Source organism: Podarcis gaigeae (assembly GCF_964106915.1).
Source record: "Podarcis gaigeae genome assembly, chromosome: 7".
NCBI classification, from domain to species: Eukaryota; Metazoa; Chordata; class Lepidosauria; order Squamata; family Lacertidae; genus Podarcis; species Podarcis gaigeae.
Window position 1 is genome coordinate 68,644,162 of NC_139683.1, and position 20,828 is coordinate 68,664,989.

At 45.6% G+C, this 20,828-nt stretch overlaps 1 protein-coding gene across 2 annotated transcripts in view; it reads left to right on the forward strand.

The window, feature by feature from the left end:
* The window catches only part of DROSHA (drosha ribonuclease III), a 92,043-nt gene extending 71,456 nt beyond the window's left edge, over nucleotides 1-20,587 (forward strand). For both annotated transcript variants that reach the window (XM_083747147.1, XM_083747148.1), the window contains exons 27-32: nucleotides 2,816-2,957; nucleotides 9,256-9,338; nucleotides 9,821-9,924; nucleotides 12,282-12,374; nucleotides 13,227-13,273; nucleotides 20,152-20,587. In XM_083747147.1, coding sequence (XP_083603273.1) covers nucleotides 2,816-2,957; nucleotides 9,256-9,338; nucleotides 9,821-9,924; nucleotides 12,282-12,374; nucleotides 13,227-13,273; nucleotides 20,152-20,282 — 600 coding nt within the window. In that variant the 3' untranslated portion in view covers nucleotides 20,283-20,587. The remainder of the gene's footprint in view (nucleotides 1-2,815; nucleotides 2,958-9,255; nucleotides 9,339-9,820; nucleotides 9,925-12,281; nucleotides 12,375-13,226; nucleotides 13,274-20,151) is intronic.
* Nucleotides 20,588-20,828: the final 241 nt, after the last annotated feature.

Consider the following 20,828-nt stretch of genomic DNA (forward strand, 5'->3'; position numbering starts at 1 on the left):
GTTGTTGATATTTCTTCCGGCAATCTTAATTCCGGCTAGGGATTCATCCAGCCCAGCGAGGGCAAATCAAAGAGATAAGACGAAACACAGCTAACTACATCTCAGTGCTCAGTCTAGAAATGATATCATCCCGTCAATGCCTGTGTATTGCCAGAAAGTAAAAGGTTGGCCGTGGTTGCAGCGTTCGAAATTAAAAGGTTGGCCGTGGTTGCAGCGTTTGAAATTCGCCTTTTGCACCTGGCTATTGACCACTTGCGAGTAAGCGAAGATGCCCATTGGCCAGGAGGGCACCAGTAGCCTCCACCATCTGAAGATGCGTGCTTGGGGATCCTTGGATCTCGACTGTTTTCACACACTGATACCCCACCCTGTAGAATCCTATCCATTATATGTTACCTGCGCAATCAGGATGAATTTATGGAAATCAAAGGTTGTCTTGGAAAACACGCCTTTTGAGCTGCTTGGCCCCAAAATGGCAACCAGGTATTTTGTTTGGGCAACTGTAACCCCAGAAGCTTGTACATCTGAGTTTCTGCATAGTTAGAGCGCCATTTTGCTACACTGACTGGAGTGCGACTACAATCCAGGAAACTCGCTTTTATTTACATATAATCATCCTATATCATTCGCCTTTGTGCTAGCCAGAAGGAGAAGCCTCTCCTAGAAATTTCCTGAATGCAACCGGATCTTTTTTTTAAGAGTTCTGCAGCACAAAGAAGATCCAGTTTTGACTTTATGCTGTCCATCCCTTCCAATCCCCCCTCTCCTTTGCTCTCTTCTGCATATTTCCACTCGGCCAGTAGCTCTGAGGAAGGCTAACCCCTGATTTCAAAGACCCGAGTGCTCTTTGAACTTGCAGCTGAAGTGGCAGGGCATTTTAATGTTTAACCAAAGTTACGTTTTAAGCAGTGAGCGCGTTTTCCCTCCAAGCCGCTTTCTCCCTTGGTCCCCTTCCTCTTCCTTTTCCCCGAGACCTTCTCTTAAGCATAATTTGAGCCTGTCTCCCTTCTGTCTTCTGATGAATAAATATGACATGTTAAATTTTCTTATCAGCGGGCCTGCCCCCTCTCCCGAGCTCCCTTTCATCTGATCAGACTGAAATAAGCTTTCAAAAGTTGCTTTTATGTTTTGGGCGCGCGTTAACGTTTCGTTTCGCGCTGCTCTCGTGCTTTGCCAGCCCCCGCCCGTATCGTTCCATCTTTCACAGAAATTTCACCTCGGCTGTTCACCCAGCCTTCGCATCCTATGCAAATTGCAATGTGCCATTAGGTTCTGCTTTCCGAGCTGCTGGTTCGCTGTGGACGTTGCCCCAACAATAAGTTGCGTGCTTGTTCTTTTGGAAAGTGGCTGCTGTTAATTAAAGCGCTGGGCTCCTCTCTTCCTGTCAACTGGCTCTCGATTCTCATAGTACTTAATTCTTCGTCGCCACAGGTGGCTGCATTTTTTGACAATTAACACTGCAGTCCTCCTGCGACGGACACATCGGGGACCAGCTCGCTTTGCCCAGTGTGAGAGGATTACGTGTTGCCAAGTCTATTTACGTTAAATTGGCTGAAGCTGTAGTAATATTCACGGATCCAGGATGAGAGCGATAAATCGACCGCCTGTTACCGCGGCTCTTGCAACATCCTTTAGACAATTGGAGAGGATTATATGTAAGCAGCACCTTAGGCACCTCCATCATTAGCGAGTTACACAGAAGCTCTCTCTGCTTTGTATGCACAGTGGAAGCAAGAGCACACTTCTGTCGGCAAGAGAAATTGAGCTTGGCATATTTTCTGCCCATTAGCTTGCTTCAACAAGAAGCTGGACACGAGTCGGGGGCTTCTGACCTAAGACAAATTGTAGTATAATCTCAGGATAAGCGCAAACCGTGGTTTGCCAGTTTGGACCAAATGATAAACTACAGATTGCCTCAAGCTAGGAAAGGAGGGAGAGGATAGCTGTGTGCTGTGGTCAGGAAGGAGCACCCAACATTTCAGGGATGCAGGTGGTGCTGTGGTCTAAACCATACTCTCCTGGTATGCCCCACAGAGGACCTTAAGGTCCATAAATAGCAACACCCTAGAGGTCCCGGGCCCTAAGGAAGTTAGATTAGCCTCAACCAGAGCCAGAGCTTTCTCAACACTGGCTCCAGCCTGGTGGAACGCTCTGTCTCTTTCTGCAGGGCCTGTAAGACAGAGTTGTTCTTCCTGGCCTTTGGCTTAGAATCAGTTTGACTCCCTCCCTCCCTCCCTCCCTCCCTCCCTCCCTCCCTCCCTTTCTTTCTTTCTTTCTTTCTTTCTTTCTTTCTTTCTTCCTTTCTCCTCATGTGATGAGGCTGCATTTTAATGTTTTAATGTTGTATTTTAATCTTGTTTTTTAAGTTATATTTCAATCAACTTGTTTTTATTATTGGTTGTTAGCCATCCTGAGCCCGGTCTTGGCTGGGGAGGGCGGGGTATAAATAAAATTTTTTATTATTATTATTACCAAAAAATATTAGAGCAGCATGCACCCCTTGCTCCCATTTGAAAGCAGCCATTTGATTGACAGGAACATGGCGCAGCCGGGATGGGGAGAGAAGGAGAAACTCTTCTCCTGCGTCACTTTGGGGGTGAGGGACCAAGCAGTTGATCATGTGGGTCATACAGATCAGCACCAGGAGAAGGTCCCTGGTATTAAGTGGTTAGCATGAGCGGCAACTTGGTGTAGGAACAAAATCTAGCAGAGGTGATTTGGTTTCTTCTGTTTTGCCAAGCAACGGCTGGGGAAATGGTTCCTCCCCAGAATTTTGGGGGTGTTCTTACCTGAGTGCTCTCTGTTGTGTCGGTAGCTGTTGCGGAGCTCCCTGGTCAACAACAGAACACAGGCCAAAGTCGCCGAAGAACTGGGCATGCAGGAGTTCGCCATTACAAACGACAAAACCAAGCGCCCCGTGGCCTTACGGACGAAGACGCTGGCGGATCTTTTGGAATGTGAGTGCCACCATCTTCTGTTTCCTCCCAAAGGAAATTAGGGGTGACGTTAAAGGTGACAGCAGATAGCAGAAGCGAGAAAGGCAAGGTTCTGGGCTATAAGAGATATTTGGTTTAAAAAAACAAAACAAAACCCCTAAAAAACACAAAGCGGGTTTGGTGGATTCTGGAATCCATCGAGAATGCACATGTCGTCAGTTCAAGGTACTATTTGGAGGGAGATTTTGTTTCTTTTAACTGTGGTTCTGTTGCATTTCTTTTGCGTTACCCAAAAGGTATATTGAGCTGTGTGTGTGTATTGAGGTATTGGCGTGTGTTTGTACACTTACTTACATTTAATCGATTCATCAAGTTACAGCACCCGTCGATTAATGTTGGTGCCTACATTGGCTCCCGGTACATTTATGAGCATAATTACGAGTGTTGGTGCTGACCTTTAAAGCCCTAAACGGCCTCAGCCCAGTAGACCTGAAGGAGCATCTCCACCCCCATCATTCAGCCAGGACACTGAGGTCCAGCGCCGAGGGCCTTCTGGAGATTCCCTCGCTGCGAGAAGTGAGGTTGCAGGGAAACAGGCAGAGGGCCTTCTAGGTAGTGGCGCCCACCCTGTAGAACACCCTCCCATCAGATGTCAAGGAAATAAACAACTATCTGACTTTTAGAAGACATCTGAAGGCAGCCCTGTTTATGGAGGTCTTTAATGTTTGATGTTTTATTGTGTTTTAAATATTCTGTTGGGAGCTGCCCAGAGTGGCTGGGGAAACCCAGGCAGATGGGCGGGGTATAAATAATAAATTATTATTATTATCATTATCATTACTATTAATTTTGGCCATAGCAAACCACATTGGGGAAGGGCTGTGCAGGAGTTTGCACCAGAGGGAAGGAGGGTTGGAGAGAGGGAACATATGATTCTGCGGCCCGTTCTTGATCTCTTAAGACGGGCAACCAACATGGTGCCCTCCAGATGTTGCTGGACTATAATTCCCATTAGTCTTAACCAGAATTTCCAATGGTTGGGGTGCTGGAGGTTGTAGTTCAACACCTGGAGGGCAGGCACCAAGTTGGGTTATCCCCATCTTAAAGAGGTCATGAGCATTACATAGCATGGGGCAGGACAGCAAACATTCAGTATCACCTGCTTTTAGGTGCCCCTTTGCAAGTACAGAGATAAAGGGGAAATAATAATAATAATAATAATAATAATAATAATAATAATAATAAATTTTATTTATATCCCGCCCTCCCCAGCCGAAGCTGGGCTCAGGGCGGCTAACAACAATAAAAATAATCCAACATTCTAAAAACATTCATTATAAAATTAATTAAAATCAAATTAAAATCAAATTGATGGCAACCATTAAGCAAAATTCTGTGCAGGTTGCCAGAGGAGGGGGTCAGACTGCGCCCTGACCAAAGGCCTGGTGGAACAGCTCTGTCTTGCAGGCCCTGCGGAAAGATGTCAGGTCCCGCAGTGCCCTAGTCTCTTGTGACAGAGCGTTCCACCAGATTGGAGCCGCAGCCGAGAAAGCCCTGGCTCTAGTTGAGGCCAGCCTAACCTCTCTGTGGCCTGGGATCTTCAGGATGTTTTTGTTTGCAGACCGTAAATTTCTCTGTGGGACATACCAGGAGAGGCGGTCCCGTAGGTACGAGGGTCCTAGGCCGTATAGGGCTTTAAAGGTTAAAACCAGCACCTTAAACCTGATCCTGTACTCCACCGGGAGCCAGTGCAGCTGGTATAGTACCGGATGAATATGATCTTGCAGCGAAGACCCCATAAGGAGTCTCGCCGCGGCATTCTGCACCCGCTGGAGTTTCTGGGTCAGTCTCAAGGGCAGCCCCACGTAGAGCGAGTTACAATAATCCAGTCTGGAGGTGACCGTCTCGTGGATCACAGTGGCTAGGTCAGGGCGAGAGAGATAAGGAGCCAACTGCTTAGCTTGGCGGAGATGAAAAAATGCCGCATTTGTTATAGCTGTAATCTGCGCCTCCATAGAGAGGGAGGTATCGAAGACTACACCCAAACTCTTAACGGACGGTGCTGGCACTAATTGCACCCCCGCAAGAGATGGGAGTGGCCCCCTCAATCCCATATCACTCCGTCCCAGCCAGAGGACCTCTGTCTTCGAAGGATTTAACTTCAACCGGCTCCCACGTAACCATCCAGCCACAGCTTCCAGACATCTGGTCAGTGTGTCTGGGGCCGAGTCAGGATTGCCGTCCATCAACAGATAGAGCTGGGTGTCATCGGCATACTGATGGCAACCCAGCCCAAAACTCCGGACAAGCTGGGCGAGGGGGCGCATAAAGATGTTAAAAAGCATCGGGGAGAGAATCACACCCTGAGGCACTCCAAATAGTTCTTTATTATTTTATTTTAAATACAGTCAGTTTTCAGTTTCATAAATGGCATTGCTTCTGAAGGTACAGTAACATAAACCCCCATAGTGAAGTTTAAATCCTCTTTCAGCTAATTTTTTTTTAAAGTTTATTTGTTTTTTTAAGGTTCTCCTTCCAGTGCAAGTGAAGTGGCAATAAATAACGGGCCAAGGAAGTTAATCTCTATCCAGAGCATTTTAATACATTTTGTGAGTTGAGCAGGTCCCGTGTCTCTTGCCAAATCCTTTTAGTAAATGGAAGTTGTTCACAAACAATCGTGATTGATATCCGAAGCACTGGGAGTGTATACTTTGCAGAGATTTATTTCTTAGAAGTTATAGTCTGCTGGCTAAACCACAGGATTTAGAAGTCCAGACTCTGTCCCCAGCTCTTCACAATGCTTCATTAATTTGTCCAGATGTTGACAATTCAGTGACTCAGTTTTCAGCCCTTGTCAAGCAGAGGTTACAGGCAGAGCACAAGATTTGCTCTTCAGTGACCTTGTACTAGAGAAGGGATAGGCAACCTGGCGTCCTCCACATTTTCTGGAATACAGCACCAATCAGTTTCTGCCAGGGTTAGCAATGGCCATGGATGATAGGTTTTGTAGTCCTGCAACATCTGGGGGGCACCAGATTGTCTATCATCATCATCATCATCATCATCATCATCATCATCATTATTTTTATTAGACCAACTGTGGTGAACTGCATGAAGAAAGGAAGGAATTCTTAGAGGAGCAATTGCTTTTAAGGAGCAATTGGGATCTGTCCAGTTAAAGCATTTAGTGGGTCTGGGGTTAAGGAAGAGAGTGAATGGGGTTCTTGAGGAGATGAGGTCTCCAGTTTCATAAAAAGGAGAGCATTGTTGTTGTTATTATTGCTTTCTATTGCTTTATTGGTTTGTTTGTTTCCTGTGTAGGATATTCTGTTTTTTAATGTTCTATTTTTATATATCCTGTAAGCTGCTCAGAGTGGCTGGGGAAACCCAGCCAGATGGGTGGGAAATAAATAAACAACAGCAACAACGAACAAAAAGGGGTTCATACCATAATGCTGCATTAACCAAGAAACATAACTTGATATTTATTTGCTTTCCATTTTTCATGAATAAAACTCACGACATTGTTAATTCTAGTCTGGTCTCCCAAGAGATTTATGTTTTGAGAGTTTGAACCCAGAAGCAAAGGGGGGAGGCCAGAGTGGACACATGTAAATTGAGGGACAACGTTGTTCTTGGTGAGACCGTGCAACGACCATCTTCTCAACTGTACGAAGGACGCCCTTAGCGTAATGCAATTTAAAGGGTCTTAAGGAGGGAGAGGCTGTTGGGAATGTGACCTGCTTCACCTAACCAATTCCCGGCTTAACAAGCCAGCATGTGGAGGGGGGTGCGTGCTGCTCGGAGCATCAGATGTGCTTATTTGTCGACCGCAAACTTGTCAATGTGGCCTCGTGCCTTCATCCCACATTAGATGGAAGCTGTAAATTGGCAGATTAGACTTCCAGAGGTGCAACACTGCTATGAGATTGCTCCACAATGGCCAGCCCACACCTCCCACTTTGGAATTAAAAGCAAGAGACACTTTCATGGAGCTATAACCCATAGGAACCTTTTCCCCAAAGGAGGTCGGTTGACCCTCGCAGCCGTTGAAGTGGCTAGAAGAATCCCACCCTCTACAACATGACCTCCCTAAGCCTTTTATGTGCTTCTGGATCGGGCTGAGTTCCTTCCGCTCGCCTCAAAACGTGCAATTTCACAGACTGAATCCCATTCCACCCATGTTATTTGATGATACAGACAATTGGTGGTCCACCCCTCTGTTATTTCATTTTCTTTTCCCTTTTGGAGACTCTCACCTTTCGGGTGCCCTTTGTGCTTGGGAGCCAGGGTGGTGTAGTGGTTAAGAGTGGTAGTCTCATAATCTGGGGAACCGGGTTCGCGTCTCCGCTCCTCCACATGCAGCTGCTGGGTGACCTTGGGCTAGTCACACTTCTCTGAAGTCTCTCAGCCTCACTCACCTCACAGAGTGTTTGTTGTGGGGGAGGAAGGGAAAGGAGATTGTTAGCCACTTTGAGACTCCTTAAGGCACGGGTGTCAGACACAAGGCCCGCAGGCCAAATCCGGCCCGCCAGACCTCGTCATGTGGCCTGTGTAGCCACCGCCGGCCACCAGCCTTCACCTTTTATTCTCGCTTGTGTTTTTTTTTTTTTTTACACAATAAAATTTACATGGTGCGGCTCCCTACTCGCCACCCCCCGTCGCTCTTAAGGACGTGGCTGCAGCTTCAAATGTCCCCGTGTCTCTCAACTTGCGCCTTCGTCGTCGAGGGCTGAAGCGAGGCGGGCAGCTTGCTTCTCTCTCCCGCTCACTGCTCAAAAAGAGCAAGCGGAAGGTCAGGTCTCTCCGCGCCGCGGAGGGGGAGTCTTTCTCCTCGGAGAAACTTTTTTATTCCAGCCTTAGAGCTTCTCCGGGGATGCTGGATCCCGGCGTGCAAACTCGCCCTGCGGGAGGCGTCCTCTTTTCCTCCGCGCTGGATTTCACCAGCCTCTTCTTCTTCATTTCGCCTTCCTCTTCATTTCCCTTCCCTTCCTCTTCATTTCGCCTCCCTCTCCATCTTTGCACGGCCAGCCTTTCCAGGACCAACAATGCCCGTGTTCTTTGGGAATATGGGGTGGCTGGTGGGGTGGTGAGTGGGAGAGAGAGAGAGGCGCGCGCACTCCAAACACCCTTAAAATAAATGTAAAGTGGGGGCAGCGATGATGATGGCCGTGATGGGAGGGGGCTGTGTTCCCTGGCACCCCCTCCACTCCATGCACCCCACCGCCGCCTTCCTCCTCCTCCTCTTGCAATTTCGCGGCAAGCCAAGCGAGGGAGGCGATCTGGCGCCCGGCTCTCTATCTCAGCTCCACAAGTTGGACTCTGCGCCCGCGCAGCGGCACTGGGCGCTTCTCCCCGTCCGGCACATGTCAGTCCCGCTGGCACATTCCTGGGAGGAGATCGGACTGCGGCTCCTTGCAGCCCTTCCATCACTCGGTCACACAATTGGGCGGCTCGCTCTCCGCCCTGCCAGCAGCTCCGTCTTGATCTCTCCCTCCCGTCTTGGGGAAGGAAAGGAAAAAGCCGGAGATCCAGTTGCAGGCAGCGTGCTCGCACTCTTTCGCCTTTTGCACTATGCAATGGCACCCCGAGATGGGGGGGGGGGGCAGGGGAATTAGCCAAGGAAAATGAGAGTGCACAAGGCATGTTGATGCTTTCCTGTCAGAGCTCTCTCTCTCTCTCTCTCTCTCTCCCACACACACATTTTATTTACAGCCCCATGCCGTGTATGTTTACTCAGAAGCCAGCCACACTTTCTTCGACAGGAGTTTCAAGTAAATGCACATAGGATTGCAGCAATCGTCTCATTAGGGCTCATTATTTGTAACAACTTTGTGTCCTAGTTCTGCTGGATCTCTCAGCGGCCTTTGATACAATCGACCATAACATCCTTCTGGACCGTCTACATTATTACAAAAAACAGTAATAATTGAATGCAGTGACAATAATTTATGATAATAAAGAGTGGACACAGATACAACCGGCCCTTTGAGGGTGACCAAACTGCTGATGCGGCCCCCGATGAATTTGAGTTTGACACCCCTGCCTTAAGGGGAGTGAAAGGCGGGATATCAAATCCAAACTCTTCTTAACAGACCTCCTAACTCTTCGTTATGTTTTTCACCTTGTTCCCAAGGTGGTCAAAAAACTGTATTCGCCAAGCAATCTTTCCCCCCTTAAGCAGCTGAGCAGCCCGGGTTCTTAGCTCAGAAATATTTGCTGTGAGAGACCTTGAGAGCACCAGAGATTCTCTGCAAGTGTAAACTCTTTTTACCCAAAGAATAACATTATTCGCATATTTGGTTTTCCTCCCTTCCAGCCTTTATTGCTGCTCTGTACATAGACAAGGACTTGGAATACGTCCACACCTTCATGAATGTCTGCTTCTTCCCACGACTAAAGGTAGGACAGCTTGGAGTTTTATACTTAATGCAGCAACCAATCTGGGTTTGCCACAGAGTCCCATCTTTATGATAATTAAAACCTTTGTTCTGTTGCATGCTCCTGCCAACCTAGCAGTTCGAAAGCACGTCAAAGTGCAAGTAGATAAATAGGTACCGCTCAGGCGGGAAGGTAAACGGCATTTCCGTGCGCTGCTCTGGTTCGCCAGAAGCGGCTTAGTCATGCTGGCCACATGACCCAAAAGCTGTATGCCGGCTCCCTCGGCCAATAAACGAGATGAGCGCAGCAACCCCAGAGTCGGCCACGACTGGACCTAATGGTCAGGGGTCCCTTTACCTTTACCTTCTGTTGCATGCACATACTTTGGCATAAACTTAAAAAACAACAACATTAACTTGGGGCAAAACTCCTGTTTTTAACCCTGTTTCCAGCCTCTTCCTGCTCCTCTAATTGGAGCCTGTTGTTATTTCTCTACATTACAGGAATTCATTTTAAACCAGGACTGGAACGATCCAAAATCCCAGCTCCAGCAATGCTGCTTAACTCTCCGAACAGAAGGGAAGGAGCCAGACATCCCTCTCTATAAGTAAGAAGCCTTTCTCCTTCTTCCTGCCATAAACTAATTATAGCGTCGTGAGCCGATCTCTCATTTTCAGCTCCACACTTGGCGTTTATTTTTGTCTCCATATCCATATGACTCGGATTAAGCACCCTCTGCCTTTTGTTTAAAGAAGAGATTAGTTTGCCGTTTCCCCTTTTCTATCTCGAAGTCAGCTTCAAGCGCCACAAATGTAGTCAAGAGAACTGCTGCATGTGGAAGATGGGATGGCTCTAAATTCAGTGGATGGTGGATCATTTGATCCTCGCCGATAAGTTCGCATTCGCCCACCCACAAAATAGTTTCAGTGCCTCCCTTCGCACGTCAGGGAGTGGAAGCTGCTGCTTTAAGCAGACTCTGTAACTCCTGCAAGTGTAACTCTCCAGCGTCATTTGGGATCGGTAGCAGAGTTGCTGCTTTGTTTTACAAACCATATTCCAAGGAAGAATTTGTATAGAGTTTGGGAGAAATACACAAATCTGCTGGAAAGGAAGACACTATTGAGGCTATTACAATAAAGAGAATTAATAAGGATAGACAGTGGACAACTTACAAGGAATTGCTATGCTTTACAGAGGGGGAACCTAAACTGGAATTAATGGAAAGTGTAAGGAGCCATGTTAACAGACTGGCTACAATATCATCAGTTACAGAAAATGTTTAAAATAAACAGGGAAACTGTTTTGTTTTTTTGGATCAAAGCTCACAATTTGAAAAAGAACTCTTACAAAATAAAGAAAAACTTTTATCTAAAATGTTATTAGAATGGGAAACAAAAGACGATCTTGTCAAAGTCTCCATGACACACTGGGCAATAGATATAGGACACAATATAGATTTTAATCTCTGGGGGAGAAACGATCTGAAATTATTACATCATGTTATTCCTTGAAGGAGAACTACCTGAAAATGATTTACAGATGGTCTCTAACTTCGAGTAGACTTGCTAAGATGTATAAGACTGAATTAGATAAGTGTTGGAGATGCAATGAGACTGGTGACTCCCATCTTTTGACGATCCATTTGAGAGCTGTCCCGCCCTTTAAGCTGTACCATTTTCTCCCGGACTCAGTTTCGTGGCAACAGGAAAGGGACAGAAAATTGAGATCTGGCACGGATGGAAGGATTATTATAAATTGTTTTAAAGTGTAGCTCAGTAATGAAACTTTGACATTTGAATGGGGTAGCGCCTCTCTTGCAACAGATCGTCTTGTTTCGTAGCGGGTGGAAAGAATGTATAGATCCATAGGCAATTTGGGATGGGCTGTTTGGTTGACTTGAAGCTGCCATTTGTCTATTTCCGCTGTAAAGCGTTTCCTAAATGTACCTTAACTGCTGAAACTGCGTAGAACCAGTTCTGGGCACCACAGTTCAAGAAGGACACTGACAAACTGGAACATGTCCAGAGGAGGGCAACCAAAATGGTCAAAGGCCTGGAAACGATGCCTTATGAGGAACGGCTAAGGGAGCTGGGCATGTTTAGCCTGGAGAAGAGGAGGTTAAGGGGTGATATGATAGCCATGTTCAAATATATAAAAGGATGTCACATAGAGGAGAGAGAAAGGTTGTTTTCTGCTGCTCCAGAGAAGCAGACACGGAGCAATGGATCCAAACTACAAGAAAGAAGATTCCACCTAAACATTAGGAAGAACTTCCTGACAGTAAGAGCTGTTTGACAGTGGAATTTGCTGCCAAGGAGTGTGGTGGAGTCTCCTTCTTTGGAGGTCTTTAAGCAGAGGCTTGACAACCATATGTCAGGAGTGCTCTGATGGTGTTTCCTGCTTGGCAGGGGGTTGGACTCGATGGCCCTTGTGGTCTCTTCCAACTCTATGATTCTATGATTCTATGAACCAATACTCAGCGTGACATTGGAGATGGATCAGAGGGGGAGACGGGAAAGAGAAGCAAATTTATCGTTTGTCTGAGAACTCGTGTCTCATCTTAAAATGGCTGCAGATTTATATCAAACTCTTCGTCCAAAGGGAAAGCTGCCTGGTTAGTAGTGACAGATCCTGCAACTTTCCGTTACTGATGGGGCAATTTGCAGTAGTTGCCATTTAGAGGGACAGCATTTGTCACAGTACCTTATATTTCTATCCCGAAGATCTGAATTTGCCAAAAAGTGTAAATGCCTATAATTCTACACCAAGCGTACATAAATACTTCACTTTTAAAGCAATGACGTGTTTGCAGTGCCTTGTAAAATAATCCATAAAGTGCTGTTCGTCTGCAATCCCATGATTAATCTTTGCTAACAGGGGGGCATTTCTGTTAAGAGGCCTTAGTAAGTCCTGCTTTCAAAAGTGTGACTTTTTTTGTGTGTTACTGTCTTTCCTGGGACTAAGGACTCTGCAAACAGTCGGACCCTCTCATGCCAGGACATACACCGTAGCTGTTTATTTTAAAGGCGAAAGAATAGGATGCGGTAAAGGACCAAGGTATGGTAAATTTTTGAATACACATCTAATTAAACAGGTGTTTTGAAAGCTATGGGAAATCCCTTGGTAATTTAGATGGTGCTCCTTAAGAAAGCGAATGCTAGAATTCCCACTACTCCCATTTAAGTCTGTATCTGGCCAAAATAAGATGTTGCAGAGAGCCGCTATAGCTCCATGGCTAGAGTGCCAGGGACAGAAGGCCTGGGTTCGAATTCTAGTTCAGCCATGGCCTTTCTGAGCAACCTTCAGACAGATTAGTCTCCCCCAGCCTGCATTTCCATTAATGGAAGAAGAGCAACACACTTTGTAGGTTTGTATTGAAGATGAATGAGAAAAGCATCTTAGGGACTGTACAGCGAGGGTGCCAGCTGCATGATAAATAATATTTAAAGGGTTTCTCCCTCACCATTGATCACCTCCTTGTCCGGACTGCACTGATTCTAAGAATAAGATAAAAATAATTCCTAATAAAATATTAGCGGGAAAGTGTTCTATTTGCTGTAATATCGCCATCCATTTTTCTAGAGCTGTAGAGTTTGCCTGTTGGTTGGTTGGTCGGTTTTAAATTTAATATTTTCATTAAAACAATTTGCCGAAGAATTATGAAAGGGGAAGATCTTAGTGCTATTGATCTGAAGTTTTAAAAACAACTCGCTGGAACGGGTTTGTGTGTGTGCCTGTGCATGAAGGGTTTTTATGGGAACAAGTGCCCAATGATTATTTGAAGAATTAGTCTCAGCAGAGCCATCAGAGTGGTTGCTTCTCGGAAGCTCTAGTTTACCCCATAAATACATTTGCCATGATTTCTCCCCCTTTCCTTTCCTTTATTTGCTTTTCTTTTTTTAAAAACAGCATTCAGCAAGCAGAGATGTGCGCAGCAATGGATGCCTTGGAAAAATGTAAGAGGCTTTCTTGGATTATTTCGTTCTGGGGGTTGGGGCAGGGAATGTGCAAGTGTTACCTATGGTTGAGAGAGAGAGAGAGAGAGAGAGAGAGAGAGGCAGAGAGAGAGAGAGAGAGAGAGGCAGAGAGAAAGTACAGATAAAACAATCAAATGACAGTCAGCACCAGCATCCCCATCCACCTTCCCCCTCCATTTCTTTTAGACCATTTTGAATTGAAAATTTGCTTACATAACACACACATTTGGATTAAATCAAAAATGTTCCCCTACCCAGTGAGGCAGAGCCATTACATAGGCTTCCTGGCAAGTGGGTCTCAACAAGCCAGCCGTGGGAAATATTTTATTATTATTATTATTATTTTAATGGCCAGGGCTTTTAAATCGCTCTATCATTAGACCACAGCGACAAGGTTTTCTGGGCTAGCAGCAGATACGGCTATGTGGCGCCGTGTGAAATGAGAGATCGCATTTCCAGGTAGAGAATAAACCAGACTCTGTTATGACCCAACTCGGATAGCCAAGAAAGCATTGCAATCCAAGTCCTTTCTGTTGGGAATAATTCAGGCTGAAATTCCCAGGTGTCAAAAAAAGGTTATGTATGCCACTACTGCGGCCCGTGTTTTGTTAGCACAAAAATGGAAAATGAGCAAGGTCCCAACTAAAGAAGAATGGCAACTTAAGTTGACAGAATACGTGCAGCTTGCAGACTTAACATATAGAATGAAAGAACAAGAAGAACATCCTGTATCGGGATGCTTTTAATGTTTGATGTTTTTATTATGTTTTTATATGTGTTGGAAGCTGCCCAGAGTGGTTGGGGCAACCCAGTCAGACGGGTGGGATGATAATAATAATAATAATAATAATAATAATAATAATGATGATGATGATGATGTCATCAAAAACCTATAATTAAACATATAGGAAGTATGTGTGGGTCATTTTTATTTTTCAAAATGCGGTGATGGTTTTTGCTTTCCCTCTCTGATATGGACATAAGTTGGAAGGTTATTCGTGGACCTCAGGTCATGTAGTTTGGGTCTGAGCACATTGCGCTTTTCACTATTGGTCTTAAACAAATGTGGTGTCAGTTGCATAGACTCAAGGAAAGATGTGGCGATAAACAAGTAAGCGCAAAACTGGCCCTCAAGCGTTTGCTTTGAGCATATTTGCTCAAGGTAAAGTGATTGAGCGTGCAGTTTCAGCCTTGAAAATTCAGCAAAGTGATGGCAGGTTTTCCATTCTGTGTTCCTTTATGTGTCTAGCCCTCTCCCCCTTTGTAAGCATAATCCCTCCAAAAAGTCACAATATTTCAGGCCTAGTTGGCGGGGAGTCGGTCAAGTGAAGTGCTGAGCTCTTTGGCCTTGGTCCAGCGAAGCACTTAAGCCCATGCTTAAATTCAGGCACACGAGTCATTCCACTGACATTCATGATCTAGGCATTGTGATTAAAATAAAGTCGGCGCTTTGCTAGAATGGGGGCCAGAGCGCTCACCCTGCAGGATTGATTGCAAAACCCGCAAGCTGCTGCCAAACAGGGACTTAAATCTTTGTGCTACAACCCCAGATAACTCTTAATCTCGTTGAAATCTCTGGCAAAAGTCGCCGTACTTTTATCTATCAAGAGTTGAGCTCATCTGCTTACATCAGCCAAACAGTCGGTAGCTTTCAGCCCCTGTCTTGGAAGAATGAATATCATTTTTTTAAACAGGTGCATTTAAAATGTGCGCTCTTGAGAGAGGTCCATTTTTACGGTATGATTTCTTTCCGTTATTTCCTTTTGTGTACGAATACGGAGCACGAATGTGGCATGTGAAATCTCACCTCTCTGCCCCACATGCAAGATTTTCACCTTCTGTACTCCCCTGAGTTAATCTGAGAGCCTCCGAAATACGGAAAGGAAAACGACGAAATAGCAGAAGAGCATTCTCTCCCCCACAAGAACTTCCGTCTAAAGCCACCAGAGGTTCTTAAACCCACCGTGTGTGTCAGGGCGACTCAGATCTTACGAGGACAAGGGCTTTCAAGCGATTCTGGGGAAAACACACGCGGGAGACTTCACCAAACTTTTGTCATCCATAAGTGGCACTTAGTCTGGTACATCAGATCTGCAAGAAGAGTACAAAAGGACCACACTTTGCACAGGAGTGCCTTTGCGGTACCAGAGACTTAGCGGCTGGTGGCATCTTCCAATCTTTTGAGGAGAGAGGAGGGGGAGGGAGAGAGAATGGAATCGCTTCTGCAAGAGGAGGTTGTTTGTTTATGGAGATGGCCTTGGGTTCAGAAGTGGCTGAGCCCTTCATTCAAGCCTCCTCCTCAGCCTCTTGCATCAGCTGTGTTTCCTATCATGTCCCCGAAAGCCTCATCTTCCCAAGGACACCAGCTGTTTCTGCGTCAGCACTAGCAAGTCAATCACAAAGAGCAATTTCTCATCTGGCACCAAATCCGATGGAGGCTACGCTTTCGCCGGCGACCTTCCACCTGGCGTCGCCACTACGGATGATGTGTTTGTCTACCTTATTCTGCACCGCTCTTGCCAAGCAGTATATATTAACTTCCATTGGCTTCTCAATTGTATATATTGGTTTTTAAGAGCTGAACAGCTTTCCCCCCTCCCCTCCCTGATGCCCATTATGGTGGTAATGGGGGAGATTATCTTGATTAGCACCAGATGGAGCCCTTCTTGTCCTTGATGAAAAATGATAGCTTCCCAAAGTACGGAGACTTTCCCAGCATAGTTCACCGATCTGTTACAAATTTTCCATAAGGATACTCCATTCTGCCCCCCCCCCCCCCGCTAAAATGTTTCATGGTAGAGGCTCGCAAATTGCTCAACAAGTACATTTGGGTAGCATCTTCAAATGGAGGAATAAATAGCCAGATTCATATTGTTGATATATACATAAATATGCAGGTTTTGGTGTCCTCGGGTGTCTTCCCGTGTAAAAGTTGGGGTGTCTAGGCGACGTTTCGACGAGGTCTCACTCGTCATCTTCAGGCTGGTGCTTTCGGCTTCTTGTTACTGGAACAGAGCGGGATCTCAATGTTTGAGTTCCTATAAATACTGTAGAGGGGGTGTGGTGTCTAGCCTCCAATGTTCTGGGCAGAGAGGAAGTTCCCAGGCTAGTGTGCCTTTTCTTCTTTTGTTCCTTAATTACTTGAGAGATACCTTGAGTGATTTCTTGAGTGATATCCTGAGTACCACTTAGGTGGGTCATTAGGTGTGGATTAGTTGCTAAAGTCTTTGTGTCTTGACCTCTTGAACTTTGTGAAGAGTTTTCCTGAGAAGATGGCTGTATTGCACTTAGTTGTGCTTTGGCTTGGCTTCGTGTATAGGGGCGAGCTGTGGTTTTGTGGCTTGTGTCAGCCAGATCTGTGTAGGGATTGCAGGGGGGTGCAGCATCCGGAGGTGCCACCATGGATTGGCTACTGGATGGTGTCAGTAATTCATCTGTGGAGAGGGTCTGGGTTTGGGTCTGGTGTGGTTGATTGGTGTTGGCGTTCTGTGTGCCTCTGGATCTGGTGTCAGTTTTTGTGGAGAGGGCTAATTTCCAGATGTCTGGCAAGCGGGATGTGTCGTCACGCTTGTTCATGTTGTCCAACACGTACTTCATCCACAATGGACAAAGATACAAACAGATAGAAGGAGCACCTATGGGATCACCCCTCTCACCGGTCATCGCAAACCTGTACATGGAACACTTTGAAACCAATGCTTTAGACAAGTCAGAACACAAACCCAAACTTTGGCTCAGATATGTTGACGACACCTTTGTAATTTGGCCACACGGGAAGGAAAAACTGGATAGCTTCCTCACACATCTCAACAACTTACACCCCAAAATACAATTCACTATGGAAATAGAAGCCAACAACCAACTTCCCTTCCTTGACGTCCTAATCTACAAAAAACCTGATGGCTCCCTAGGACACACTATCTACCAGAAAAAAACACACACCAACCGCTACTTACATGCACAATCACACCACCACCCTGCACAAATAAACTCCGTAGCCAAGACTCTCATCTCCAGAACCAAACGCCTGGCTGACAAAGACCACTTGACAACTGAGTTACAGAATCTCTCAAATGTGTTAATTGCCAATGGATACCAGCAAAACAGGATTACGAAGCTAATCCAAAAGGAAACACCCCCCAAAAACCAAGACACAGAAGAAAACAATGGCATGGCCCTCCTTCCTTATATCAAGGGCACTACAGATAAAATTAGCAAAATCCTCCATAAACACAATATCAAAACAGCCTTTTGCACCAACCAAAAAATAGCCAATATCCTCAGAAACCCCAAGGATAAAATCCAGTTGGAAAACCAAGGGATCTATGAAATACCCTGCAAAGTCTGCCCAGCCACGTACATTGGACAAACAAACAGACAAATAAATGCACGTATCGCAGAACACAAGAATGCCGTCAAAAAAGAAGAAAAAACTTCCTCTCTTTTCCAACACATGAAAGAAACAGGACACGAAATTAATTTTGCAGATTCCAAATTGCTCTTTAACACGGAACATCACCACAAGAGAATAATCATGGAAGCCATCGAGATAGAGAAACACCCTCACAACATGAACAAGCGTGACGACACATCCCGCTTGCCAGACATCTGGAAATTAGCCCTCTCCACAAAAACTGACACCAGATCCAGAGGCACACAGAACGCCAACACCAATCAACCACACCAGACCCAAACCCAGACCCTCTCCACAGATGAATTACTGACACCATCCAGTAGCCAATCCATGGTGGCACCTCCGGATGCTGCACCCCCCTGCAATCCCTACACAGATCTGGCTGACACAAGCCACAAAACCACAGCTCGCCCCTATACACGAAGCCAAGCCAAAGCACAACTAAGTGCAATACAGCCATCTTCTCAGGAAAACTCTTCACAAAGTTCAAGAGGTCAAGACACAAAGACTTTAGCAACTAATCCACACCTAATGACCCACCTAAGTGGTACTCAGGATATCACTCAAGAAATCACTCAAGGTATCTCTCAAGTAATTAAGGAACAAAAGAAGAAAAGGCACACTAGCCTGGGAACTTCCTCTCTGCCCAGAACATTGGAGGCTAGACACCACACCCCCTCTACAGTATTTATAGGAACTCAAACATTGAGATCCCGCTCTGTTCCAGTAACAAGAAGCCGAAAGCACCAGCCTGAAGATGACGAGTGAGACCTCGTCGAAACGTCGCCTAGACACCCCAACTTTTACACGGGAAGACACCCGAGGACACCAAAACCTGCATTCCTGTACCCGTGAAAATCTACGAAAGCATACATAAATATACATATACACAACCATTCCTATTGGGTAACATAATTTCCCACTCACCCATTGTTTGACTTGGAAAGATCCCGGAGGCAGCTTTCATTATAATAATAATAAATTTTATTTATACCCCACCCTCCCCAGCCAAGACTGGGCTCAGGGCTGCTAACACCAGGTATCAAAACAATTGATTAAAATACAACTTAAAAACAAGATTAAAATACAACACTAAAATAATCAAGTTGGCTCTGCTTTTGTGTCCAGTGTGTAGCATTGCTCTGAAGTAGCATCACCTAGGCTGAAGCTACACATATATACAAAACGCTGTGAAATTTTTTTTTTTTAAGTTTAAAATCTATATATGGAATTTGCCATTAGCTCACCAGTGCCATCTAGGGTCACATGTGTATAATGCACTTAAAACATTATATTTGCAGCTGTACGGTAAAGGTAAAGGACCCCTGGATGGTTAAGTCCAGTCAAACGTGGCTATGGGATTGCGGCACTCATCTCGCTTTGAGGCTGAGGGGGCAGCTTTCCGGGTCATGTGGCCAGCATGACTTAACCGCTTCTGGTGCAATGGGACACCATGACAGAAGCCAGAGCACATGGAAATGCCGTTTGCCTTCCCACCACGGCGGTATCTATTTATCTGCTTGCACTGGTGTGCTTTTGAACTGCTAGGTTGGCAGGAGCTGGGACAGAACAACAGGAGTGCACCCCGTCATGGGGATTCGAATCGCCGACCTTCTGATCGACAATTCCAAGCGGCTCTGTGGTAGACCACAGTGCTGCCTGCTGAGTCCCTAGGCAAAGTCCTGTGTTTGTTAAGTCACTGGCTCCCAACCATTTTGACACAGCCAGCACACATCTTTTAAATTTTTATATATGGATGTTTTATGATGGCCTATACCAGCGGTTCTCAACCTGTGGGTCCCCAGATGTTGTTGGACTACAACTCCCATCATCCCTGAGCTCTGGCCTTGCTAGCTAGGGGGTGATGGGAGTTGTAGTTCAAGAACATCTGGCGACCCACAGGTTGAGAAAGGCTGGCCTATACAGTCGTACCTTGGTTTTCGAACAGCTTAATTCTTGAACATTTTGGCTTCCGAATGCCACAAACCCAGAAGTGAGTGTTCTGTTTTGCAAACTGTTTTTGGAAGCCGAAAGTTCAACAGGGACTCTGTGGCTTCCGATTGGCTGCAGGAGCTTCCTGCAGCCAATCAGAAGCCATGCTTTGGTTTTCAAACGTTTTGGAAGTCGAACGGACTTCTGGAACGGGTTCTGTTCGACTTCCAAGGTATTTGTAATGCTTAATAAAGGTTTGGCAAAGTACAATTTGGGGGACGTTTTGGCTGCGGAGAATGCTCTATTCATTCATGAGACTCTCTGGGAAGACTTGGGTGAAAGTCTCCTATTTCCACACCCTGACAGGAATTTTGACCATGAGTGTGATAAGTAAAGGTATTACATGACCGTAGCTGAAAATGTTCCTTATTCCTCCTGGTGTAATAGAATAATGAACACTCGGAATGCCTGGCCTTTATTTTAACGCACGAAACATTTCTTCTTGCCTCAGATAACTTTCCTCAGATGGCCCATCAGAAACGATTCATTGAGCGGAAATACAGGCAAGAGCTTAAAGAAATGAGGTGGGAAAGAGAGCATCAGGAAAGAGAGCTGGAGGAAGCGGACGACATCCGGAAATAAGTACAGGCCATGGAAGCAAACGGTGGATTTGCCTGCTTAATAACTTTGATGTGGGCCTGTGGAGACATAGCCTAGTTTTGCGTAAAGGATGAACGAAGTCTGCTCATTAAATCATGTTTCATGTTAATTGTTACTTTTTACATAAAAAAAGAAGAATGTGTTTTATTCCATTTTTAGCTAGTAAAGTTTTATTCACGAGGCTTGACGACACAATTTCTTTTAACATTCTTTCTGAAGAATTGTGCTTTTTTATTTTCCATCTTGAGTTTGCGGAATAATAAAGTGTTTTATTTCAAAACGGGTAACCGTCTCCGAAAAGGAAAAGCTTTGTGTTCGTCGGAGTCTTTAATCATGAGAAATAATAAGGCAGAAATGAGATGCTGCTTCCACCATCTCGCCTTGATCTCTGTCTGGGTTGTACTACCATTGGAAAGACGTGGGTTAATCTGTGCTGGGGTTGGATCCAGGGAGATGAGATGATCTAGCTCAGAAATGTTTCCTCAGGACAGCACCTGACAGCAGGATAAATGAGGAAAATCTAAGCAT